A 25796-nucleotide genomic window follows, 5' to 3' on the forward strand; every position below is an offset into this window, starting at 1 on the left:
TTTTTGCAAAAGTTCAGGAAACACTTTATTAGCAATGCAAATATGTAACATATATATTGTAGCAGTTTTAAACTTTTCCTCTGCCCTAGGCAGAGGCTTTCTCTACATTCAAGCATTAGGCTTTAAAAAATGCTGTTTAAATATTGCCCAAGGTCAAACAAATGTGATCCGTGTTCGGGCAGCATTAACCTGCCATATGTTGAGTTCTTCATACTCATCCAGAGCAGCCTGGAACTGGGCAGGTGTGAAGCCTCTAGATATACAGCGCTGTTCAGCCTCTGAAAAACGGATGCTTTGGCTACCTGAGCCCACAGGGACCAGCTCTCGAACTGTGGCAAAAATCACATCTGCCGGTTGTTGCGTTCTAAAGCGAGAAGTATGAAATGAATTTTTAATATCCATGCAAAGACATAGAAATAAGTAACAATTAAGGTCCCTTCCCAATTATTCACCTTGTTGTTTGCCCTTTGTCCCCTAGTAGTGAGTCCTTAGACATCTCCATTAGTCTTATGGCCTCATTCACATCTTCCTTTTCTACAGTGTCTACCATACGAAGTCGGGCCTAGGATAGAGGGAAGGAAAAGAAATTTTTATTGAGCAACTCAGGAGGGATGAGCTGCTCCAAAGGAATGCTCTCCCCCTTACTTCCCAGGATGTGCTGTGTTTTGCCAGCACTGTCAGACCGAGACAAGTGCAATGCCCAGGGCAGTGTTCAGCAATTGCCCAAGTCTCCGCCTCTCAACACTGGCCAGTCCAGATGGCCTGTAAGGGAGAAGAGTCCTGCTCTAACACCCCCCAATAACAAATGAGTAGCTCTAGCCAATAATCATGAACTAGGATCAGTCATTATCAACAAAGTTCTGAGTTACAAAGGAACCAGCTTTAGCCTAGAGCATTGAGAGAAAACGAAAAACAAACAGGTTTGGATCCTAGGAATTCCAGGGGCCTAGTGTCCCAGGGGCTCGGGAAGTGCTAGCTCAGCAGTAGGTTGGGTTATTACACTACCTGCACGAACAGCACTTTGGAGCCCCCTAAGACTGAGGAGACCTAGAATCTGGGGAACAGTGGCCCTAGAGCAGAGTTCTTAAGTTGAAGTCCATGAACTTTAAAAAAAAGAAAGCTTTAGAATTTTATTTCAACATAATTGGTTTCTTTGTTAAGTATTTTTATTTTAAGAACCCCTGCCTTAAGAGGACAATGGAAAAAAGAGAAAAGAACTGGTGGTATACACATTGTGAGGATATCTTAGATTGGCCAGGAAGAGCATCAGGTCCCCTCCAAAGCTGCTAACCTTGTGTACTTGGCTCACCAGCACAGAAGTGCCCATAGGACACTGGAAGGGCCTGGGGTAGTAGACAGAAAAGGAACAGCCCACAAGAATTAAGGATTCAAATACAGGATATATAGGCTATGTACCAAAGCAGTAGAAAGCCGAAGAATAGCTAGCAAAGTCCGAGCAGAGGTGTAGGTAGCATCCTTACTGGCCCAGGCTTCACGTCTCATTTCCACATAGGCAGCTGTGATATAATCAGCCAAAGACTCGGGCACTACAGGCTGCTGTTCTCTGCACATGGCAATATATCGCCTGTGAAAGATTAGTAGAAAGATGGGAAATAACTTATAATCTAGCATCTATTTGTCATGCATTGATCTCATTTGAAAACCCTAAAAGTAGGGAACTACATGAAGACAAATTTACGCAAGCAATTCAATTAGTAAAAATCCCATTCAACTTTATATATATAAGAGATTGACTTGATATACAAGAGGACTGGGTCCTTATTGACCCAAGTTACATCTAGTCCAGGAGATGTGAAATACATAGTGTAATGAAACAGTACTAATTAACACACACACACACACACACAAGCTAGTGAAGTTAGCCTGAGAGAAGAATTTTTACGGGAATTTCAGATACAAGAGAGATGGGAGATTCTCTAAGAGGGAGGAGAAAAGTGATCAAAGGATAGGGATAGAGAGCCATTCAGTTTCAGAAATAATGCAAACCCACCATTTCCCAAACTTTTAAGTCTGAGATACATGGCAATGAAAATACATTTAAAGTTCACAACTCAAAGCTTTAAAGTTTATGACAATTTTACATATGCATAAAGTATGCATTCATTTATCATTTGTTAGTTGGGGAAAAAAGGCTTAGATTAAGTAGACTAGATCATGAACATATAGCTATTGCAGAGATGAAGTGAACTCAGATCTTCCTGACTCTTGTTACATTCACTATATCATGTGACCTAAGCCTTCCTAAGAATATACACAATATATTTGTTATAGTTATTTAATCATGTCTGACTCTATGACCTCATTTGGGGTTTTCCTGACGAAGATACTAAAATGGTTTGCCATTCCTTCTCCAGTTCATTTTACAGATGAAGAAACGGAGACAAACAAATGACTTGCCCAGGATCACACAACTTAGACAACAGCAAGTGTCTAAGACAAGTTTTGAATTCAGGTGCACAAGTCTTCCTGATTCCCTGATTCCAGGCTGCCTATCCATTGCACGTGCACGCACACACACAAAGTACAGAAGTTATACTAGAATGTCCAATATACTTTAGTGGAAAAACCTTCCTACCTCATTAATTTCATGTCCAGTGGTTCAAACTGTGTGGGAGGCTGTCGACTATGTTGATGCACATAAGTGATATGCTGGGCCAACCTTAAAGGAGAAAAGGGGTCAGTAACAACTTTGAATCCCATATTCAAAACAATTTCCCACAAAAATGTAATGAGGAATGATTCTCCTAAAGGAAAAATGTTTCTGGAATATTTCAACCTTGTCACTCTAGGCAAGGTTAGAAAGAAACAGGGAGATATGTAGATAGGAACTTCTTGAAGTCTAAAGTATAAAAGAAGCTAGAGGGTCAAGGTATTTCCAAAGGAAAGGTGAGAAGGAATAATAGTCTCTGGTAGTCTCACCGCAGGTCACTGTCACGGTCAGGGCGATCTTGGATGAGCCAGAGAAGGTCAAATCGAGATAGGAGAGCAGCAGGAAGCTGTACATTCTGTTCCAGACTGCGACGAGGATTATATCGTCCATAGGCAGGGTTAGCAGCAGCCAGGATAGAGCATCGAGCATTAAGTGTGGTAAGGATGCCTGCTTTTGCTATAGAAATAGTTTGCTGCTCCATTACTTCATGGATTGCTGTGCGATCAGCTTCTGCCATCTTATCAAACTCATCAATACAGCACACACCCTGGTCAGCTAGTACCAAGGCACCTCCCTCCAAGGTCAGCTCCCCACTCACTGCATCCCGAAGCACTGCTGCAGTTAGTCCCACACCTGATGATCCCCGGCCTGTCGTATACTGGCCTGGATATCATGGATATAGAAAGAAACACAGATTACACGAGAAAAGAAAAAATAACCAGAAACAAACGGGGAAAGACAAAGACAGACAGTGGAAAGCAAGGCAAAAAAGATGGAAAGAGACATTAGTGAGAGGCTGAAAAAAGAGAATATATGCCAAGACTAATATTCTTCAGGTTAGCAAACTAGCTTTCAAATATGACATTCCATGTTCAGTCTCCATGTCCTTGTACTCATGTCTGGAATGTACTCCTTGGAGTTCATCCCCAAACTCTCAAGCTGGGTAGTGAAGTGGACAGAAGGACCTGAGTTGAAAATCTGGCCTCAGATACTTATTTAGTGTGTGACACAGGGAAGTCATTTAAGCCCAATTACTTCAAAACAACCAAACCCCAAAACCTAGTTTCAATTCTTTCCCTTCCTACATGAGGCCTCTCCTGATATTCCCTAGTAGCTAGTATTTCCCTTACCCCAATAACCTTTTTATTTAGTAGGTACACACATTTTTTCCAAAATACTGCCTTTTGGGCAGATTACTTAATTTTGTCTTTGTATCTCTAGCATCTAACAAAATGGCCAGAAAGTATATAGTAGATCTTTTATAGATGCCTGTTTCTTAACTGAGGTCTCCTAGTCAAATCTTCTCCCTTCTTGATACCTAGAGCAATTCTATCCCCTATCTGCTACTATTAATGTGAAGAAACTAAAGACTCAAGTGTATCAAATACACTATTATTTTTGTCAATTCTCCCTTTTAACTACTCAAAACCTACTCCAGTTAAAATTTCTCAATCTGTATTTCTGATTCCCAGAAATATTTAAGCCTAATTATTCTTTCCATCTTTAGCATTTGAGTTTAAAGATACTCACTTCGGGGGGCCAGACGATCAATATAAGATAAAAGCTGAGACTTGGCCACACCAGGATCCCCCATCAAGCAGATATTAATGTTTCCTGTTTGGGAAAAGAAAGGGTTTGGTAAAAAAAAAAAGATACTAACCTACATCTGAATTCTTTTTGTGCCCCTAAGGTTAACCTTCATTTTCTAGATTATCAATCTCTATTTTCAAATTTGCCCCTTGACTGCTTCCCTATTCCCTTTAAATGGTCTTTATTTACTTTTGCCCTTTTCCTCATTTCACAGACTCACCCCTGATCTTCATTCCTCGAGGGGACTGATCTACCCCACCAACTAACAGGAGAAGCAGTGCCTTCTTTACATCTTCATGGCCATAAATCTCAGGAGCAATTGAGGCTGCCAGTTTTTCGTAGAAATCTTCTTCTAAAGGAGGAAAATGAACTCAATAAGGGCCTCTTAAGATGACAGAACTATAGATTTTGACTTACCCATTTCATTTCCTCACTAGTTCTCCTCACCTGCAATTTGTCTCAACTCTTCTTTGTTCAGCTCCCCAATACTAGCTTCATCATTTTCACTCTTATTCATCTTCACAATCCGATGGGCTTCCAAATAAGTTTCTGACAGCAGGCCCTGAGACAGGAAGAAAATAAGACTATGGTATTAAGTACATTAGAACATTTAGCCTTTGTAATTTGCGACAGGGAGGGAAAACCGACTGATTGTGCTCTTTCAAATATCTAACCTGTACCACTTGTCGGAATCCAGTACGCAATATTGGCAGGAAAATACCAGTGACACTGACATGGTCACCTGGCTGGGCCAGCCGTGTATTTTCTCCTTCTACCAACACTGTGATACTTCGTGGGATGTTTCCCACAGGCACCTGGTCACTCTGAAGAGAAGGAAAAGATATACATAAGGGTAAATCCAAGCCACTTTTTCCCCAGTTATCCTTTCCCTCCTAACTCAAGCACACCCAACTAGACAGGGTTCGTCCTTCAAAAGGGGGAAGACTGGTTTCTCTCATAGTGCAGCCTTGTTACTTTCTTCTGGTTGTCAAGAAAAAAAAAATTCCTTTTATTCCTTCTCCTCTCTAAATGAATGCAGGATCAGATAAGATGCCCTGTCCAATCTTATTTTGCCTTAGCCTATTGTTCACATACCACAAAAACTCACATGTTCTTGCATTTTCAACTCTTGGAACTTAATGAATTTGGAGCCACGAGTCTGTAAGTAAAGCCGACCTCCTGAGCGATTGGTCTGACACTCCTGGCTTGGGCACATAATCAGTGGCATGAAGACAGTAGACCGAATCTGGAATAGGGGAAAAAGCACAGGGACAAGGTTAGAATGGAAGATAGAAATCATACCTTTAAGCCACTTTAGTATACTTAATAAATCTGCTAGGAAAGTAAATTAACTGCCTTGGGTTCTTTAGGAATAATAGGAAGATGACAGATGAACAAAAGAAACAAAAAATAAATATGACAGATGGAATGACAGAAAATTATAGAAGAACCAAAAGATGGACATATTTTACAAAAAATGAAGAGGCTAAGTATTGTTTATTTTAACATCTTTTCACATGCTCCTCTCCAATACATACTGGCTGGTAGGTCTCAGCTCCACATTGATCACAAGTATATGTTGCCACTACCATCCTAGGTTTGACTTCAGAGACTCGGGTCACAATCCCACGCACAGTAACCAACTTTCCTACTGAATCAGCCCGTACTTCTCGAATCACTTTTGGTTTGCTGCTGCTTGGGCTACGAAAGTATAGTTCACTGAAGAAGAGGAAAAAGTAAAAGGATCAGCATCAGTACCTAGGAGGAAAGACTCTCCCATTCTTTTCCCATAAACACTACTCACAATCTACACATGAGCTCAGAGGGATATTGATTCTGAGGATTACGGGTGGCTCCAGGGTCCTGGTTTCTTTGCTCCATCATTAGCCGGTGTTCAATATATACATCCAAAACATCCTTATTCACTACCTGAAGGAGAAAGATATAACGTCAAAATTCTAAACTCTTATTCAACCTCTTCGGAGACATCAGTATCTGAGTAGAAACTTGGCAAATGGAATGTCTCTTCTGCCCACAACCTTCCTTGCCTCTTTCTCTTTGTACTGTGGTAGTAGCTCCTGCACAGCTTCAGTAAAGAGCTGGGTATATCGCTTTGTGTTCTCAGATATCGAGTCCACTAGCTCAGGGTCATCTTCTGCAATGTCATCCAGATCCACATATAGAGCTACTTGCTCCCTGTGAGCCAAACGTACCTGCAGGTGCAGGAAAACAGCATAGTTACTGATCAGTTACCTTCTATAAATTCTTATTCAATTTAGAAAGCTCTTAAGAGCTAATCAAGTAAAACTAGGCAATTACAAAATTAAACACCTACAAAATTAATAGTCAAACTATTACTTACGTAAGAACCCCCTTTATAATATCATTAACCATTCTTCACTTAGAAGATCATTAGTGAAGTGTATTCTCAGCCTGAAATCTTTCCTTACACCAAGTTTAAATTTTACCTTTTGGAAACTCATACCCATTGCTCCTAATTCTGTCCTCCCAAAGCCAAACAAAACAAACTTACTTTTTTTCCACATGATGGCTCTTTAGATACCTAAAGACAGCTATCTTAGGATCATAGATTTGTAACTGAAAGGGATTTTAATGGACATTTAATCTAATCTTTGTAGTTTACTTACAGAGGAAGAAAAGTGAGGTTCAGACACATGGTGTGAGCAGAAAAGTGAATAGTAAGATCAATTTGTTCTGGATATTATGCTTTTATCAAACTTGCCAGTTTTCATTACCAAAGGAAAAAAAAAAGTGCTACTCTTTCCAACAAAATGGTACTTCTGTAAAGCATTGGCAATTAACCTCACAAGCTCTCTTTCTATATTTCAGTTCTTATTTAAAGTTGCCAAGATTTTTCTTTTGACCATTTCGGATGATCATGGACTGATATCTAGCTAGAAATAGAAAGCGATTCACGTTGAACTTCTAGGTCACTAAAACCTTCCACCTCCATTTTAAAATTTTGAATTGTCTAGACTTTATTAGATTTGATCTATTGGTCTATCCAGTCAAGATTTTTTGAAATCTTAAATATATGATTATACATGTCACCGGAAAGATTTGGTGAGCATACTCTGTATGTTTTCATCCAAGTTACTAATAAAAATACCAAACAGCACAAAGGCAAAGACATATTTCTGGGACTTCACTAGATATCTCCCAAGATGAAAGGAACCCACAGACATTTGTTTAAGTGATTTAACAGATTCCAAGTCTACTTAAATACACTATCTGAAGTCTTCATTTTATTCAAAGAATGAGATGATCTGTTGAAACATTGCTGAAATCTAGATAACTATGCTTAAGGCACCTCTCTGATCTAATCTGGTAAACTTGTGTATAAAAGACCCTTTGTGAATACCATTTCTCTCTGTAAATGTTTATGAAACATCCTCAAATTTTAGTACTGTAGGCAAGAAATATAAATTTCACTCCTTAATGTGCTTAGGCTCTGGAGACTCTGAACATTTATTTTTGTATAAGTGTTAACATATAATTCACAGTTATTATAACTTAACAGGACTTGGCTTTTCAAAAAATAACATCACCAAAAGAAAAAAAAATTATGAGCAACAGGAAATATGTTTTTCTGAACTTAAAACGTATGGCCCTTCAGTAAGTCAAACTTCTGTGGGCCATTGCTTATAGCATATAGATAGAACAAACCATTCCTCAAGTTTCATCCCTGGTCTGTAATCAACCATTCCTGAACTCACCAGTTGGTCTCCATACTTGAATTGTTTCTTGCCAAACTCATCATCCTGGTAAAATTCCTGTAGAAACCTTTTAGCTTTCTCTGTTAAGCAAAAAAGACAGAAAATTAGTTTTTCCTTAGTTCTCCCTATGGAATCCCTTGATACTAGTTTTGATCTACTTTGTATCAAAACAAACTGATTTGAAGAAATCATCACAGATCAATTTATGAAGAAGTGAGGATTAGTATATTTTTTCTCCTGTTAGTGTAGAGTAGCTCAAAATATTTCATGTTGGGTCATTATCATTTACCTCAAGGGTACCACAGAAACCCATCTTTACAGAATGGACTTTTCTTCACTTTCTGCTTCTTCATACTTTCTTCCCTGCAAACAAATTTCTAAATCCTCAAAACTCCCAAAAGTTTTCATCTTTCCATCCTAGAAAACTTTTAATCCGTTTTCTCCAATTATCGAAAGATTCCTTTCAATGAATGAAGGTGAGCATGACTCCAGGCTTATGTTTTTCACTAAGTTCTTAGCTTTTCCAACAGCTTCCATTCTTTGTAAACAAAGAAGCACATGGCGCAAACCACAACCAAATCTCCTTCTACCTGCTCTCTGGACCCAGACCTCAGCACTTCTAGGGGCCCAAGATCCCTGACACAGCTGTGCTCAACAGTTTCCTCTCCTCTGGTTCTTCGTTGCCCCAACCTAGGTTCCTTCCCTCAATTTATCAGGACCACATCTCTATCCTACCCGCGGAAGGAGACTATTTACAAAGTACAACTTTCAAACCGAAGGACAGCGCTTCCGACCTCAAACGTCACTTCCGTCTCGATCGCCCAGTCCTAGACCAATATTAAGGGCTCAGTGTGCCCCCATTCTGAACTCAAGGAAGGGCTCGGTGCTTATGGGGTTGGATGGCGAATTGGGCAGCAGCTCTGGAAATAGAGCCTTTTCTCAAGCTCTCCGCCAAGAGTATAAGGATAATTTCCGTCCCTGCTCTGCCCTCTCCAGCTTCCACCGTCCTCCCCCTTCTCGGGGTCCCCAGACAAACTATCACTCCCATTCCCGAAGTCCGGGCACTTCCCTTCTGCCCTGGCCCTTCAGTATTCCTTGCTTGAGCCCCCAAAGTCCCTAGCCTCCCCCTCACCTTGCTAAGTTGATCCCAGCCTGGCATCCCACTTTTCTCAACTTCGGGCGTGTATGCTTTTGCTGCGCCCCCTTTAGCGCCCTACCTTTTTCGGCCGCGTAGTCCTTAGGAGCCATAGCTGCAGAAAGCAGGGGACGGGGTAGTGGTGTCCGGAACGGGACTAGCGGATCTGCAGCAACACGTAGGCGAGGTTCTTGGAAGGGAAAAAAGGTAAAAAGTGGAGCTACGCAAATTCGGGGCAAGCAACCGAAATTGGCGCGAAACGTCCCAGTCGACGTGCCTGGCGGCTCCTCGTCAGAGCCAATAGGGAAAAGAGCGTTTGCCGCCGCGACCGAAGTTCCCGCCCCGAGGGTGCGGCTTGGCCTAAGACCCCACCCAAGGGAGAACTGTAAGCGTCACCCTTTCCCTCTTCTCCCTCCGCTAGTCTGCCAAACTTCAGCCAATCAGGGGACAAAGTGGGATGTTATGATTAGAAAGGAGGGACTTAAGTGAGGAAGCAGGTCTTTCTACTAGAAAGCGTTATCCTGGAGAGTCAGCGTCTTCTCTAGGCCAGCAACCTAGGAGCCATGATCTCCCAGCTCTTCATTTTGTCCTCCAAAGGGGACCCTCTCATCTACAAGGACTATATCCTCCCACCCGTGAGCCGTGACAGCGGAGGGTAAAGGAAGCAGGAGAAGCAGGGAAGGCAGCCAGCGAGGGTCCAAGGACGGTGGGCAGCAGTAGCATGATAGGGCCCGGGGGAGCTGGGTCAGAAAAGGGCGAGAAACTGATTGGCGGCTTAGCCTTGGTTTCCCTTAACCTCCGTTCCTTCAGTTCGTGGAGACTGTGGAGGGAGTGATGTAGCCGAAATCTTCTACCGGAAGGTGACAGAGCTGCCGGGGGATCAGCCTCCTGTGGTGATGGTAACAACCTTTCTAGGCACTGGGTGGGATATGAAACTAGGAATCGATGCTGTTTTAGTCCCTTCTGAGGTCGTTTATACTGGGGTTTTAGGAGATGGGATTTGGTTTCCCAAAGGTTTTGTTTTTGTTTTTTGTTAATGCTAGAATGCCCTCCCCAAACTTCCATTCCCATAATTTTGACCTTTATCCTTTTTAATTTAGTTCCTGTTCATTCCTCCACTTTTCCCAACTTCCCACCCCCACATTGTCTCATCCCTCACATCCCTCTCCCAGCACCACAAGGGTCACCACTTTGTCCACATCCGACACTTCAGTCTCTACCTTGTGGTCACCACTGCAGGCTGTGTTTCCCCCTTCATCCTCCTGGAGCTGCTGTCAAGGTGAGGAAAGTGGAAGTGAAAGGGGATGGGGAATTTGAGCTCAGAAGACTCATTACTTCCTCCCTTCCCCAGGCTGGTCACCCTCCTAAATGATTACTGTGGCTCCATCAGTGAGAAGACACTCTCTCTTAATGTAGCCCTTGTCTATGAACTCTTGGATGAAGTGCTGGTAAGGAACCCTATCTCTTATTTCAGAGATATGCTCCCTTTTTATTAAAAGACCTAGGTACCTTTCATCTCCATTTCCACCTACCTCTAAGTCAGCTTTAGAAACATACTTCTTCTACTGTAGGACTACGGCTACATCCAGACTACATCTACCGAGATGCTGAGGAACTTCATTCAAACTGAGGCTGTGGTCAGCAAGCCCTTCAACCTATTTGAGCTCAGCAGTGTTGGTTTGGTTAGTGAAGAAAAGGATGGAGGAGGTTTGGGAAGATGAGTTGAGCTAGGATTAGCTAGTGGACTTACTATTTGTGGACTTTTACAGTTTGGTGCTGAAACACAGCAGAGCAAAGTGGCCCCAAGCAGTGCAGCCAGTCGTCCAGTCACAACTATTCGCTCGGACCAGGTGAGGAAGTATATCTGTGTTTTCAAACATCCAGGCATTTTAGGATCCAAACTCATATATCTAATTTTTTTTATTAGTTTTGCTATTCTCTTTAAAATTTTTTTTTTCTTATAGCTTTTTATTTACCAGATATATGCATGGGTTATTTTCAGCATTGATAATTGCAAAACCTTTTGTTCCAATTTTTCCCTCTGTCCCCCCCCCCCAGATGGCATGTTGACCAATACCTGTAAAATATATTAAAGCATAAGTTACATACAACACATGTATACATACTGTTATTTTTAGTTTTGCTATTCTCTATTCCAGCAATTCAGTCTTCCAGATTCTTATAATTAATCCCGTGTTTCTTGGGACCCAGATATCCATTATCCAAGTCTCTTCTACCTCCAGTCTTTAAGACCAAGAATCAATTTATTCCAGATTTCTTTTCTTTTTCAGAGTCACAAGAACGAGGTTTTCTTGGATGTAGTAGAAAGGCTCTCGGTGCTTATTGGATCCAATGTAAGTTTGAGTCTTCAAACCCAATTTGGTTTAAAAAAAATTTAGTATCTGTTATATTCAAACACTAAATTCAGAGGTGGGAGCAACTACATAGTGCAGTGGATATAGTACTGGCCTTGAATTCAGGAGGATCTCAGTTCAAAGCTGACCTCAGACACTTAATACTTCCTCATTGTGTGACACTGGGTAAATCATTTACCCCCAATTGCCTCCAAAACAAACCTATCCAGAGACAGTATGGTACAAGGCATATACAAGTGGCCTTAGAGCCGGAAGACCCTGCCCTCTAATTCAAACTGGCTTTGTTACCCTGGACAAGTTATTTAACCTCTTGGTGCCTCAGAAAACTCTTCAAAACTTTAATTGGAGGGATAGTTGCTAAATTGAATTGGAATCAATCAAGGTTTTATTAAGCACTTACAGTGTCAACCACTAGGGGAAGAAGTTTCCTCACCAGGAGTTTCCTGTACTAATTAAATCACAGTACTGAACCAAAAAAAATAAAAAAAATAAAAACAGAACTCTGAATAACTAGGGAGATTATATAATGAAGACAATCTGTCCCATTCCAACCCTGGAATGGGATCATATCACAAAGGGATATAGGGAAACTAGAGTTGTAACTACCCTGGAACATTACTCCCAGTGGTGACACATGGGTCCTAGATAAAAAGTTCATCCTGTGTACTTCCCCTCAATTTGATTATGAGGGAGTGAATAAGATGTCAAGTAACATCCCAATATCTGTGTTCACAAAATCTTTGAAGTGAAAGAAGCTTCAGAGGCCATCTGAATCCTGAGCTATATAAGAATCCGTTCTTATCCATAACACTTGATTGTCTAGCTTTCATTTAGTATCTCTAATGTTAGGGAGCTACCTTCTTTCTAAGGAGCCTGTCCCATTTTGGGATAGTTCTTTTATTCCATTCTTTCATTCATTTAATAAATATTAGTGCTTATTATATGAAAAATACTGTCAGATGCTGGAGATCTGAAAATGAAATTAAAAAGAATTTTTGTCTTCAGGAAGCTCAGAGCACTAAATAGGGGGATTAGGAAAGACTTATAGAAGATAACATTCGACTTGAATATTGAGGGAAGATAAAGATGCTAAGAGAACAGTGAGGAAGGAATATATTTCAGGCTTGGAGGGTAGTCTGCATAGGTCCTTGGAGGTGAGAAATGGAATCTGGAGAAATAGTTAATTGAGCCAATTTAACTGGAAGAAAGCATGGAACCCTCTGGAAGCAAAAGTTTACATTGTTTCTTGACACTGAACTAGTTGTGTGAACATAATCAAAGTCACTTCATTTCCTTGAGCCTCAGTTTCCTTCTCTGTAAAATACAAAGGCTGAATTAGCTGGCGTCTATGGACTATCCAGTTGTAGATTCTCTGAGCCTGTAACTGTAGTGTACATGAAAAGGAGTAGTGTGAAGTGTTAGAAAATTTTTGTTTTATTTTCTGGTAAATTTATTTTTAATACACATTACTTTATAAATTATGTTAGGAGAGAAAAACCCGAGCAAAAGGGAAAAACCGTGGGAGAGAAAAACAAAACAAAACAGAAAAAAGAAGTGAACATAGCATATGCTGATTTACATTTAGTCTCCTTAGTGCTTTTTCTGGATGCAGATGTCATTTTCTGTCCAAAGTCTTTCCCCTCCTTTAAGATTTCCTTGGGATATAAAACTAGTGATGGCACTGCTGGATCAAAGGTATACATAGTTTTATAGCCCTTTGGGCTAGTTCCAAATTGCTCCAAATTGGATCATTTTACAATTCCACTAACAATGCATTAAATGTCCCAGTTTTTCCATATTTCCTTTAACATTTATCATCTTTTCCTGATCTGAGAGGTATGAGGTGGTACTTCAGAGTTGTTTTTAATTTGCATTTCTATAATCAATAGTGATTTAGAGCATTTTTTTCATATAACCATAGATGACTTTAATTTTTTCATTTGAAAATTGTTCATATCCTTTGACCAGTTATCACTTGGGGAATGACTTATAGTCTTTTTTTTTTTTTTTCCCTGAGGCTGGGGTTAAGTGACTTGCCCAGGGTCACACAGCTAGGAAGTGTTAAGTGTCTGGGACCAGATTTGAACTTCGGGTCCTCCTGAATTCAGGGCTGGTGCTCTATCCACTGTGCCACCTAGCTGCCCCCAAATAACTTATATTCTTGACACAGTTCTTTATGTATTTTAGAAATGAGACCTTTTATCAGAAACACTAGCTATAAAGATTTTTTTCCTAGCTTTGTACTTACCTTTTAATCTTGTTTCTATTGGTTTTGTTTGTGCAAAAACTTTTTAATGTAATGTAATCAAAGTTGTCCATTTTGTCTTTCCTAATGTTCTAGTTCTTTTTTGGTTATAAATTCTTCCTTTCTCCAAAGATCTGATAGGTCAAATTATCCCTTGCCCACCTAATTTGTTTGTGATATCATTCTTTATACTAAATCACGTACCTGAACATTTTTCTTTACATTGAATTTATATCTGCCTTTCTACAGATTCCATCTTTTATCCTCTGGGACCACGCCAAAAAAAAAAAAAAAAAAAAAAAAAGCCTAATCTATAGACACCCCTTCAGATACTAATGATCATGTACTCTAAAATTTTCAAGTTAAGCATCCTCATTTTTCTTAACTCCCTCCATTTTCCAGCTCCCTCATTACCATGTTGCCCTTTGATTAATCTCCAGCTTGTCAGTATCACTCAGTAGTCCAACTACTGTGAATCTAATCAGGGATGCATGCAAGCCTGCTAAGATCTTCTTTGATCTTGACTTTGTCATCCAGCATATTAATTGGATGAATTTGATTAAGTATTGATAAGTATCAATATTTTATCCAGCTTATAAATATTTTAAACATAGAGCCAAGGACAAATGCTTGGAGCATTTGTTAGATACTCCCTCCAAAATGGCATCATTTCTATCCTTTGAAAGATTGGCAAGTCTTTCAACCATTTTTACATCTACCAACTATTATCTAGTCCATATCTTTGCATCTCATCCATAAAGATAACATGAGAGACTTATCAGATACTTTACTGTTGCTAGCATTCCTCTCAAGTAATAACAAATAAGGAAATAGAGGTTAGTTTTGTATAACCTGTTCTTTGATAAGCTGTGTTGATTATTTGTGACCAAAGCTTTCTTCTAAACATCCACAAACTGTCCTTTTAATAGTGTGTTTTAAGAGTTATGCTAAACTCACATGGCTTTAATAGTTTATATGTAATCCTATATGTAAACTTCTCCTCACTCCTTCCTCTTCTTCTCAAAGGACTTGTCTTTTTCAGATCTGCAGAATTTTCCATTATTCCACAATGTGGAAAAGAGTTCTTACTTAGATTAGAGAGAGAGATCAACCTGAGACCTGATATTAACTGTGTCAACCTGGAGCAAGTAATTTAAAATCTTAGAATCTGTTTCCTCTTTAAAATAGAGAACAACAATACCAATCTCATAGCAATTGTTTTTGTTTTGTTTTGTTTTTCTGTGATCTTTTCCCTGTAGAGAGCTAAGGAAACTTACCTACAACTTCTTTCATGAGAAAAAGCTTGGGATCACTAGATGTATTGCTCCCTTGAACCTATACATCCACATTATTCAGTGCTAGCAAAGGTATAGGACCAGGTAACTCCGTGGTACAAATGATAACTTAATTCTCCATCTCTTCCACTTCTTCCTGTATTGTTCTCCTCAGGGTTCCATTTGTGTCCTTTCTTGCCTTTCTGACAAACCAAATAGTCCTAGCTTCTTATTGCACGTGGGTCTCAGAACAGTGCAGTATTATCTGTCTCTGCCTTTATGTACTACACATAAAGTACAACACATCCTCTATATGCAGGAGAAGCCTTGGAAGTCTTAAGTGAATAAAAAGTAGATGTCCTTGGATTCTGTTTCTCATGACTGGATCTATCTGTTATTTTTCCATGACCATTATTTTCTGTTTTCTAGTTTAAAGCCCTTTCAGATGTGTAGTGATGTGTGTGTGTGTGTGTGTGTGTGTGTGTGTGTGTATAAAATATATAATTTAGTAGTCTTTGTTAGGTACATGCTGTCTCATTAGCATACCCTTATTCTTATTTCAAGCTGTATTTCAGATCTCCTACTCCATCTTAATTTTTATCGTTTAACTTCCCAAATTTCCTTCTCTTCTGAAGTGCTTGCTCTCATTCTTCACTAGTGATTAAAAAAAACAAACACATAACTAAATACCTGAACCCCTAAAATCTTCGTTGTTACTAGAAACTTCATTAACTCTAGATATGCTTTTTAGATTCCTTCTGATGGTATTATTTATTCCTCATATGAATAATAAATAGTAGCAAGGTTTGATAAGTCTTGAGAGGCTCAACAAGAAAAGGGTAAACCTCTATTTTTAATGTCAGGTAGATATATCTCTTATGTCCAAAAAGTTTCAGTGCAGCTTTAAGCTGTAATAATCGTCTATCATTAGCTCCATGGTCATATTATTTCAAACATAACAAGAATTAATGCCTACTCTGTGATAGGCTTTAAGGATATACAAAGACAAAAGTAAAATATGACTTAAACAATTTATATTCTGTTGCAAAAAAACAACATATAAATATGTATATATGGCATGTGACAGTATATATGACAAATTCTAGGAGGGGTCACTAGAAAAACAGATCTAAAAAGACCTCATGTAGGAGGTAGTTCTTGAACTGAGATTTGAAGAATACTAGCATAGTGGGAGATTGATGAGAAGTAGCAAATAACCCAATTTTTTAGGAAAAGTTTCTGTTAATTCCATGTTCACTAGCTCTTTCACTCCATATTATCACCTATATTTCAATTATGGGATATAGATCCAAAATTCCTTCTTAAATCCTGAAACTTTTCATTTTCCTTAATCAGCTTAAAATCTTAAGCTGAAGGCTTTCCTTTAGCTCCTCTTGAAAAACAAATCTGCATTTCCACATATCCATTAGTTATAACGGAAAGGCAAATATAGGACACGTTATGTCATTGCAAATTTTTTTTCTAAATTCTGTAAGCAAGAACTTTAATCTTTGTTCTTTGTGATTTTTATGGTCATTTCCTATGGGTCATCCATGCTTTTTTGCCCAGATTGCTTAATCATATCTATAATTGTCCCATTTGGTAATATCTACTGTTGATCCATTTCCAGAGCACCACTACACTTTTATCTCCTCAGGCTGACATCTGGGACCTCCTTGTGGTTGAATCATAAAATGGAAAAGAAATCTGTGTTCTGCCATTTAACTGATCACCTAGTAGTTGTCACTTGATATTGATGGAGAGGGGAATAACCTCCCCCTATATTTTTATGTGTTCTGCATTTCTATTGTTCCATTAGCAGCATAAAATTTCTACTTGGGACCCTAGGGAGAAAATAGTTCTGTAGCTAAGGACCTGAAAACTATTATGAACATTTTAATTTTTCATCTCCCTTCCCTTAAACTCTTAGGGCTCTCTGCTGAAGGTGGATGTGCAAGGTGAAATCCGACTCAAAAGCTTTCTTCCCAGCTGCTCTGGTGAGAAGTGAGGAGGCTAGGGGATATAGAAAACGGAGTAAAGTATGTTAGAGGAACCAGGTACTTAAAGAGTTGGAGGGGATGTTGATGTCATTACTAATATGCCTTTCTTTGACAGAAATGAGAATTGGCTTGACTGAGGAGTTTTGTGTGGGCAAATCAGAATTGAGAGGTGAGGCACTAAAAATCTTCCATATACATTTGAACTAATAGTTATAATAGGGAGGTAGTAATGGAGTATCTATTAGAATTTGTCCAGAACAGGGATTTTGATTGAAGATCAAAAGGCATAGGCATGGTAGAAGAGTTTTCTTTCAATGTAATGTATTAAGCATGCTGTTTATTATTTGGGGGGGGTGTGTCTTTTCTTACAGGGTATGGGCCAGGGGTACGGGTAGACGAAGTTTCATTTCATGGTTCTATTCGACTGGATGAGTTTGAATCCCATCGTATTCTTAGGCTGCAGCCATCTCAAGGCGAGGTCAGACTGAGGGGCATTTGTTCCACAATAAGGAAGAGTGGGAAGGTTTGAGGAATATGAGAAAGACCAGGCTGACATTGTTTTTGTGTTTACAGTTGACTATAATGCGGTATCAACTTTCTGATGATCTTCCCTCCCCTCTCCCCTTCCGGCTCTTTCCCTCTGTGCAGTGGGATCATGGTTTAGGCAGGTAAGATACTGATGCTGTTTCAGAACTACATAGCTTTCTCCCCATTCATGATACAAAACTCACCCTGAATACAAAAAGAGAAGGGAAAGATGACACTTCTGCCTTTATTCCTTATCCAAGGCTACAGGTTTACCTGAAACTCCGGTGTGATCTACCTCCAAAGAGGTGAGAACTGTGATAGTAAAACAGTGCTTCCTTTGAGGATATGCTGCTACTTTGAAACTTCTTTTCCCTCATATACTTCCTATTGCCTTCTTTCAATATATTCAGTTTCATTGTATAAGGGTAGGGGCAATCTTGGTCAATCCTTTCAGTGGGGGCCTTGAGTAAGGAGGGATAGGGAAATGAGGAATAGAACTAATGGGACTTTGTTCATTTATGATTGTTCCAGTCAGGCTCTTCATGTCAAGCTCCACCTCCCTCTTCCCCGAGGAGTGGCCAGGTCAGTTGTGGGGAACAGGACAAATTGATATCTTATCAAACTTCTCTAGGGAAATAGGGTAAAGGATGAAACTGGATAGTGGGCAGTGGGTTATTCAGTAATAGCTTTTGCTTAGGAGTAACAAGGTCTTATCTACCCTTTCATATTTCTTTAATTCCTAGTTTATCTCAGGACTTGAGCAGCCCAGAGCAGAAAGCAGAGCTGGGTGAAGGAGTGCTTCTATGGGACCTTCCTCGGGTACAAGGTGGTTCCCAACTCTGTGGTCTCTTCCAGGTAACAACCACCAAACACCATCCCCCCCCCCACTCCGATTTCCATAAGCTAATCCTCAGTTCCTTTGATTTCTTCAGTGTGTATCCACTGTCCCCTCCAATACACTTTACCTCCACCCATGTTTTCTTCTTCCTAGATGGATGTCCCTGGACTTCCTGATCCCCCAAGCCCAGCCCCTCCTCTGGGCTTAGGTCCTGCAAGCCTTTCATTTGAGTTGCCACGGTACACTTGTTCAGGGCTCCAGGTTCGATTTCTTCGGCTTACAGCTCCTGGCACTCCTGATAACACTGTCCCAAATACATGGGTGAGACACTTAAGCCACAGTGATACTTATGTCATCCGGATCTGAGACCCAAATGAGAGTGCTATGTCAACCTTGTTTCTGGAAAGGAATAGCGACGGTATATTCCTTCCACCATTGCTGGCAGGGTAATAAGATTCTGACTATAGTCCTTTTTCTTGACTTAAGAACTCAGGTAGATAAAACTGAACTGTTTTATTTAGGGGGAGGAATCTGTACAATGGGATATATATCTGAAGTTTGCTGATGGGGAGAGGTGAGGTTTGTGGGAGTAATGCTCCTTATCCCAAACCAAAATGTAATAATGAATGAAAATTTGTATTTGAGTGTGAGAATATTATTTTGTAGGAGCCTTTCTCTGAAGCCTTCAAGGGGTAGGCTGAGGAGAGCTGGAACTAGAGGGATGTGAACCATTGGCCTTAGGGGTACCAGGAGCTGGAGAGGGGCTATCCCCATTGTCCTGTTTTCCTCCAGAAAGGGAACCACTCCCAAGGGGAGATGGAGAAGATGATGATGGAGGAGCTGGAGAAGCATGGGAAGTCTGTCCTCCTTTGCCTTCCCCAGATGGTGGAAGTGATACAACAATGTATTTCTGGACACTGCCTGCCCCTGGGGGAGCTTGGCTAGGAGGGGCTGTTGATGCAGTAGAGACTAACTTCACAATAGGCTGGACACTGGGGACTGTGGTGGTGACAGGAGAGGTAGTAGTAGATCCAGAGCCAGGAGCTGCTGTGCTAAGAGATAAGACCTAGAGAAGAAGAGATGAACTAAGTGAGCATTGTCTCTTCTAAGACCTAACAACTCCCATTTTACCATTCCACTCACTTCTTTTATGTTCTATTCAAAGACTTTATGCCACTAAACTAGCTCAAGTCAGATGTGGCCTACTACATACCAATCCATCACTCACATTTCACCTCTTTCCTATGAAGATTTTTTTTTCCCTTAAATACCCACAAACCTTAGAAAGACCAATAAGAAAATACAAAAAAACCCTGTATCCAATACTATGTCACAACAACCTCAATCTAAAGCTATTTCAGAAGTTTGAAAAGCTGCTAATCAGAATAAACTCATGTTGGAACAGATCAATTTGAACAGGGTAGGAAACAAAGTCAACTATTTTCTAGTCTGCCAAAGATTGAAAGGGTTCTTGCTTAGGTCCAAGTAGTATATCTCTACCCAATCTCACTCCCCAAATACCTGCTGTGAAGATGAGGCACCAGAGGAAGATGACATAACTATGAACTTGGTTGGAGGTGGAGAAGGCTGGGCAGGGGCTGCAGCTCTTGCAGACACCAGTGTTTGAACAGGTAACGCAATGGACCCAGGGACTTTCAGCAGCCCAGTGGTTCGAGGACCTGACTGGGGGGCTTGGGAGAGTGTCAGGGTAGGCCGGGGCTGCAGAGAAGGAAAAACCAGCACCTGTTAACCTAGAGCACCAAGAGAGGAAAAATGGTGAGAGGGATAGGCCCTTCTCAGAGCTTTTTTCTTCCAACCATATCCTGTAATTACTGACCTGTGTGATGGTCAGTGTGGTCCTATTAACCTGCTGGGCTTGCAGGGCAGCCTGGGCCCGGGCCTTGACCACATGAGAACACAGAAGAGGTCCCAGGGAACCAAAGTCTGTGCGAAAAGCATCCTGATTATCTGGTGGTGGCCGTAGTTTTGCCAATACTGGGGCACAATGTTTCTGTGGAGACAATTGAAGTATATAAGACCATTATACAGGTGAAAAGCATGGAATAGGTAGGAAACCTCTTAAGTTTATAAAGTGTGAAAGGTTAATTATGCTATTAGGAGAATAGTTCATACACTTCTCTAGCTCTAGAATTCTTAACTGGGATCTGTGAACTTATTTTTTTTAATACTTTGACAATTATGTTTCAATATAACTGGCATCTTTTGTTCTGAGGAATCCACAGGCTTCACCAGATTGCCAAAGGTACATCAAGCAAATAGACACACATGCGCACGCGTGCACACACACACAAAAGATGAAGAACCTTTACTCTAGTTAGTCATCATATCCATTTCTTGGCTGTGAAAATACCGACACAGATAGTTCTTAATTTACAAATGGGTCACATTCCAAAAGTTCATATTTTATATATGTCAGTTATTAGAGGATCTATTCCTGGGTTATCATTTGTAGACCTACTTGAGTTGATTTGCCAATGTTATACCAAGGAATCCTAAGTTTTTGCAGATTTTATATGAATTGGAAAAGGTTTTTATTTTTAATACAGGCCAGGTCATGTCTAGAATTGGGTTTGTTTTGCCAGAGGAGGAAATTTTGCCTTTTTAGAACCAAAGATTAAATCAGTTTGACCATCACAGTTTAGGAGATAATAGGCAATATGTTCTAAGAGAAATAGCTGAATCAGGGTGCCTTAGGTTCAGTTCTAATTAAATGTGTTACAGGTAGAATCAAAAATGTGTGTTTCAAAGACATGGTGAAAAAAGAAGGCTCATTCACTGACCAAAAGGAGGCTCTGCACATGGTCAGCTCCAATCCGGTCAATATTGCTCAGTACAGGGCCATCTAGAACACTTCGAATCCGCTCACCTTCCTGTTGAAGCCGTGGTAAAATCAGCGTTTTAATCACCTAGAAAAATAAGGAACAGCATCAAATTATTGTTAAGCTACTCCATACTATAAGAATTAACCATCCCCTCCCTGTCAGTTTTCTCCTCCAATAAGCTCCACTTTTTAATATTTTTTTATATATTTATATATTTTTTAAAAACATTTTTTATATTTTTCTCCCCGAGTAGCTTACATCATGTCCAAGTTCTGCTAAGCCAGCAATAGAGCCATAACGGGTAGTCCAGGGAGTCTTCTCATCTACCCAGCTCTGAAAGGGAGGAATATTAAAATAGCAAGGAAGATAAATAATGGAAGACAAAAACAGGGTCTTGACTAAGGCCAAATCTGGTCTCTATCAGCCATGCTTACAATTCCCTACTCCTTATCCTAAGGAGATAATTTTGGCTATAGAAGTGAACTGAAACATTCACACACACAAATACACATACCTTGGTGAAGGTCTTTGTGATCCGGGATTGGATGTTGTTGGTAGTTGTGCTGAAATGTTTGCAGATCTGAGCTACTAGACGAGCTGCAAAATCCCTGAGTGCCCAGTGATTATCTACATCTGGTCGAAGACACAGCTGTCTGCTCACAATACAAGTCATTACAGCAGGAATCAACTCATGTACCTGGGTGGAAGAGACAAAACTGATCTTTGTGTACTGGAATCACTGCACCTTCCAGTAACAAGGGCAAGAATTACTGAGAAGGAGCAATGCTGATAGGAACCTACTCACGTATTTCTCCAGGTACAGAGTTGGATTATCCATCAGAGCTTTCACCATTCGCATCAGGTAGATAAGTAGGGCCAAGTTATTCTGAACAACATTCACACGTACCTAGGAGAGGAGATGGGAGAAAGAGTTTATAGGACATCAAAAGTGACTAAAGCCTCTCTCTCCTAGCTTCTACCCTTTGTCCTCAAACCTCTTCTCATGACATCCATCCATCCATCCCTCTTACCCCCTCGGAGATGAAAGTGCTAAATCTTGGCAGCATCTGATAAAGTCCAGGGTCTGTAGCAATGCTCTGTAGAGCTTCCTGTATGGGAAAAGATAGTAAATAGCCTGGCAAAGGAAGAAATGGAAGGGCTGAAAGCAGAGCAGGTGAGGCAGGGTAAAATGGAGAAATGGGAAAATAATCCTGGAAAAGGGTAAAAGATCTCTAGGATTTTATGGAACTACATTTCTTAAGAAATGATGTCTTACCGCTCTCTTGGCCTCACATGACCCTACACAGGCTTCAGTTATCTCTTTATAGTACAGCTGTTGCTCCACCGACAACTCATGGATACTCCGGGGCTTCAGTCTCAGTGGGGCACCCTCCAGCAGGGGTGGAGCTTTCTTTTCTTTCCCTGGTAGGGAGTAGGAAGGTGGCAAGATAGCAATAAGGTGGGTCTTGATTCCTATGTAAAGCCCAGTTTGCACCAAGGGAAGACCTAATTCCTACCCATCTTCCCTTAAATCTATTGAAGTTATGAAACCATGATGATCCTTTTCTCTACTACTGTCCAGTTTCTGACCCTGTCATCCCAACCACCTAATATTAATAAACCAACAATAAGAACACCGGAGTTCTAGCCTCCATCTTGCCTCACTGACCTTTCCCATCAGTTGATGCAACACCTTGACCTTTGCCTTTCAGTGGTCCATCCTCTTCCTGTCCTGGCTTTGCAGATTTCAAGGGTTCTGTGGCTTCAGCCTTTTGCTGTTCTTTGGGGGCTGGGGACCCAATAGGAATGAGCAATAAAAGGAAGTAAAATTGAGTCAGGGAATACCTGATTTTAAAAGATGTAGAAAAGGAAGAAATTTATTGCCAAAGAACTAGAAAACATCATGAAATACAAAATAGATGATTTTGTTTGTATTTAAAAGTTTTTGTATAGCAGAAAATGGGGGGGAGGATTTTACATTCAAGGGTCCTGATAAAGGCCTCATTTCTAAAATATATAATTGACTCAAATTTTATAAGGCTACAAGCCATTGACAAATGGTCAAAATGAACAATTTTCAGAAGATGAAATTAAAGCCATTTCTAGTCATGAAAAAATGCTCTTATTAAATAAAAAACAAATTAAGACAACTTTGAGGGGATGTGGGGAAACTGGACAGCAATATATTGTTGGTGGAGTAGTGAACTGATCAAATCATTCTGGAGAACAATATGGAACTATGTCCAAAGAGCTATCAAACTACATACCCTTTGATTTAGCAGTGACTCCACTGAGTCTGTTGTGGTTTATGAATGTAATGGAATATTATTGTTCTATAAGAAATGATCAGCAGGATTTTAGAAAGGCCTGGAGAGACTTATGAACTGATGCTGTGTGAAGTGAATAGAACCAAGAGAACATCATATACAGCAGCAACAAGATTATGTGATGATTAACTGATGGATTTGGCTCTTTTCAACAATGAGGTGATTCAAGCCAAATCCAATAGACTTGTGATGGAGAAAGCCATCTGCATCCAGAGAAACAATTATGGGGAGTGAATGTGGATCACAACATAGTATTTTCACCTTTTTTATTGTTTGCTTTTTTTCCTCTCATGTTTTTCCTTTTTGAAAAGATTTTTCTTGTACAGCATGATAAATGTGGAAATATGTTTAGAAGAACTGCACATGTTGAACCTATATTGGATTACTTGCTATCTAGGGGGAGAGGAATTGAGGGAAGGGAAGGAGAAAAATTTGAACACAAAGTGTTGCAAGAGTCAATGCTGAAAACTATCTTTGCATGTATTTTGAAGATAAAAAGTTATTACCAAAATTTAAAAAAAAAAAAGATTGGGTGGGCTAGGGAATAGAGAATAAGGGGCAGGGAATAAATGAAACAAAGCTTACCTGGGGGTGGGTTCTCTGGGATAGCTGGCTGAAAACCCTCAATACTCAGCCAATGAGCTGGGAGAGAAGTGAAAGTCTTAATTAATCACTTCAGCAAGACCTAAAGTGTTAAGGAATATCCAGAAAGGAGAATTTCTAAAAGTGAAATGGTTAGTAATGTAAAAGTTGTGGAAAGATAAAAGAAAAAGATAACAAAGATTCCAGGGTAACTTAGTAATATGGCCTTTGCTATGGCTAAAATTTTAATTACATTGTATACAATCTACTGAGAAGTCTTTCCAACCTTGTCTAGATTGATCTTTGGAGACCATTCATGCCTTTCCAGCTTGTCAGTACCTTGCTGAGCTCAACCTCCATAGAAGTGTCCTTTGAGAACCCAGGCTCACTACCACAGCACAAGAAACCATTGGCATATGACTTGATAATAGTGTTCATTCCTTGTCACAATCACCATTCTCCCCAGAGTCATCTCTTAATACTCAACTGGATCAGGTCTCCCAAGTTACTTCTCTTTAATAAATTCCCTTGTAATGCTTCTAAATACCTATTCCCCCTCCTACCTTTGAGGCAGACATCAAGGGGGACACGGGGCAGGGGAGTGTTAATGATGTCACTCAGATCAACTTCTTTCTCTTCATAGAAATAAAGTTCCCGACCCCCACCAGAGGCAAACCGGAATGGAATGAATTCCTGGGCATGGAATCCATATAGAGGCTGAAATAGAGAAACAGATCATAAAGAGACTTAGGATGAGACAGGGAAAGAAGGAAACAGTAAAACTAAAGTAGTGGAGCTTTTTTGCCCCAAGTTACTTTTTCCCCAATGCAGCCTGGTTTCTCTACCACCACCTCCCCTGGCTCAATTTTCTATATGTACCTCAACATTCTTCAATTTCAGGGCATAGTCTATATCACTTGTTGTGAGCTTCTGTCGCTTCCCCATGTGCATAAATTTCAGGGCATCCTATAGGGAAGAGGTTGACAACCAGGATCGCAGAAGGTAAAAACAGCCAATTCAACGCAATATTTAGGAGTGGAAAATTTGAGGGTTCCATTGGACCATGAACATTTGAGAATTCACTGGAGTAGGAAGAAAAATCCCCCACTATACTGGCTTTTGAGAAACCAAGACTCACCTGTGCAATCTCCTTAATACGATAACTAACTTCATCTGTTAATAGCTGGCAGGTCTCTTCAGGCATCTGAGCAATTCCCATGGATTCTGCCACAACTTTCATTGACTCTGAGGGTAACACAGTGTTGCTTAACTTCAGTTTCTTTTCTTCTGCCATGCTGGAGTTTGGCACCTCTTCCAAACCCCTTCTAGGGGCAATGGCCTACAAAAGAGATGGATAAATTGAGATTAGAAAGAGAAGACAGGGCAGGGGGCCAGAAAAAAAAATAATAACCTCAGAGTGTTGGGAACTGAACCAAAGAATAGGAAAGACCCAAAGAATCAAAAAAGGACACTAGGTGCTAAGGTAAAATATTTTCCAAAAGCTCTATCTAGGGCTAAAGATAATGGCAAATACAATTTTCATTACTTATTAAACATTTCCTATGTGCAAGGCTTGGTGCCAGAGATACAAAGATGACTCCTTCCTACCTTCAAGGAACTTATCTGTAGTGGATCAAAAAGATTATACATG

At 40.2% G+C, this 25796-nt stretch overlaps 3 protein-coding genes across 12 annotated transcripts in view; 1 reads left to right on the plus strand and 2 right to left on the minus strand.

Annotated features, from left to right (window-relative positions):
* On the minus strand, window positions 1–9397 carry MCM7 (minichromosome maintenance complex component 7). Of its 2 annotated transcripts, none has more exons than XM_074311567.1 (15): window positions 9216–9397; window positions 7999–8078; window positions 6310–6474; window positions 6066–6190; window positions 5800–5980; window positions 5370–5507; window positions 4936–5085; window positions 4709–4823; window positions 4482–4613; window positions 4202–4285; window positions 2941–3334; window positions 2597–2680; window positions 1417–1585; window positions 453–562; window positions 1–364 (listed from the first exon to the last, which is right to left on the minus strand). In XM_074311567.1, the coding sequence occupies exons 1-15, from the start codon at window positions 9244–9246 to the stop codon at window positions 154–156; spliced, it is 2169 nt and encodes a 722-aa protein (XP_074167668.1). In that variant the 5' UTR covers window positions 9247–9397; the 3' UTR covers window positions 1–153. The 2 variants fall into 2 exon arrangements, with proteins under 2 accessions (XP_074167668.1, XP_074167667.1); XM_074311566.1 differs by lacking the exon at window positions 9216–9397 and adding an exon at window positions 8288–8424.
* On the plus strand, window positions 8822–19032 carry AP4M1 (adaptor related protein complex 4 subunit mu 1). 7 transcript variants are annotated; one of them, XM_074311573.1, is made up of 15 exons: window positions 8822–9340; window positions 9944–10032; window positions 10306–10412; window positions 10485–10581; window positions 10705–10815; window positions 10903–10983; window positions 11425–11487; window positions 16958–17024; window positions 17143–17196; window positions 17399–17505; window positions 17601–17695; window positions 17816–17860; window positions 18087–18137; window positions 18299–18410; window positions 18547–19032. In XM_074311573.1, exons 2-15 carry the CDS (start codon window positions 10030–10032, stop codon window positions 18757–18759), a joined length of 1206 nt encoding a protein of 401 aa, XP_074167674.1. In that variant the 5' UTR covers window positions 8822–9340; window positions 9944–10029; the 3' UTR covers window positions 18760–19032. The 7 variants fall into 7 exon arrangements, with proteins under 7 accessions (XP_074167674.1, XP_074167673.1, XP_074167670.1 ...); XM_074311572.1 differs by lacking the exon at window positions 8822–9340 and adding an exon at window positions 9442–9518; XM_074311568.1 differs by lacking the exon at window positions 8822–9340 and adding an exon at window positions 9598–9754 and having other exon boundaries at window positions 10234–10412.
* TAF6 (TATA-box binding protein associated factor 6) overlaps window positions 18888–25796 on the minus strand; it is a 12837-nt gene continuing 5928 nt past the window's right edge. For all 3 annotated transcript variants that reach the window (XM_074311562.1, XM_074311563.1, XM_074311564.1), the window contains 14 exons: window positions 25284–25484; window positions 25025–25111; window positions 24709–24862; window positions 24149–24205; window positions 22906–23025; window positions 22513–22658; window positions 22268–22345; window positions 22042–22143; window positions 21751–21933; window positions 21495–21569; window positions 21195–21320; window positions 20231–20404; window positions 19915–20112; window positions 18888–19459 (listed from right to left, as the gene is read on the minus strand). In XM_074311562.1, the coding sequence (XP_074167663.1) occupies window positions 19079–19459; window positions 19915–20112; window positions 20231–20404; window positions 21195–21320; window positions 21495–21569; window positions 21751–21933; window positions 22042–22143; window positions 22268–22345; window positions 22513–22658; window positions 22906–23025; window positions 24149–24205; window positions 24709–24862; window positions 25025–25111; window positions 25284–25439 (2037 nt within the window). In that variant the 5' untranslated portion in view covers window positions 25440–25484 and the 3' untranslated portion in view covers window positions 18888–19078. The remainder of the gene's footprint in view (window positions 19460–19914; window positions 20113–20230; window positions 20405–21194; window positions 21321–21494; window positions 21570–21750; window positions 21934–22041; window positions 22144–22267; window positions 22346–22512; window positions 22659–22905; window positions 23026–24148; window positions 24206–24708; window positions 24863–25024; window positions 25112–25283; window positions 25485–25796) is intronic.

This window comes from Sminthopsis crassicaudata, chromosome 4, assembly GCF_048593235.1.
Source record: "Sminthopsis crassicaudata isolate SCR6 chromosome 4, ASM4859323v1, whole genome shotgun sequence".
Taxonomy (NCBI): Eukaryota; Metazoa; Chordata; class Mammalia; order Dasyuromorphia; family Dasyuridae; genus Sminthopsis; species Sminthopsis crassicaudata.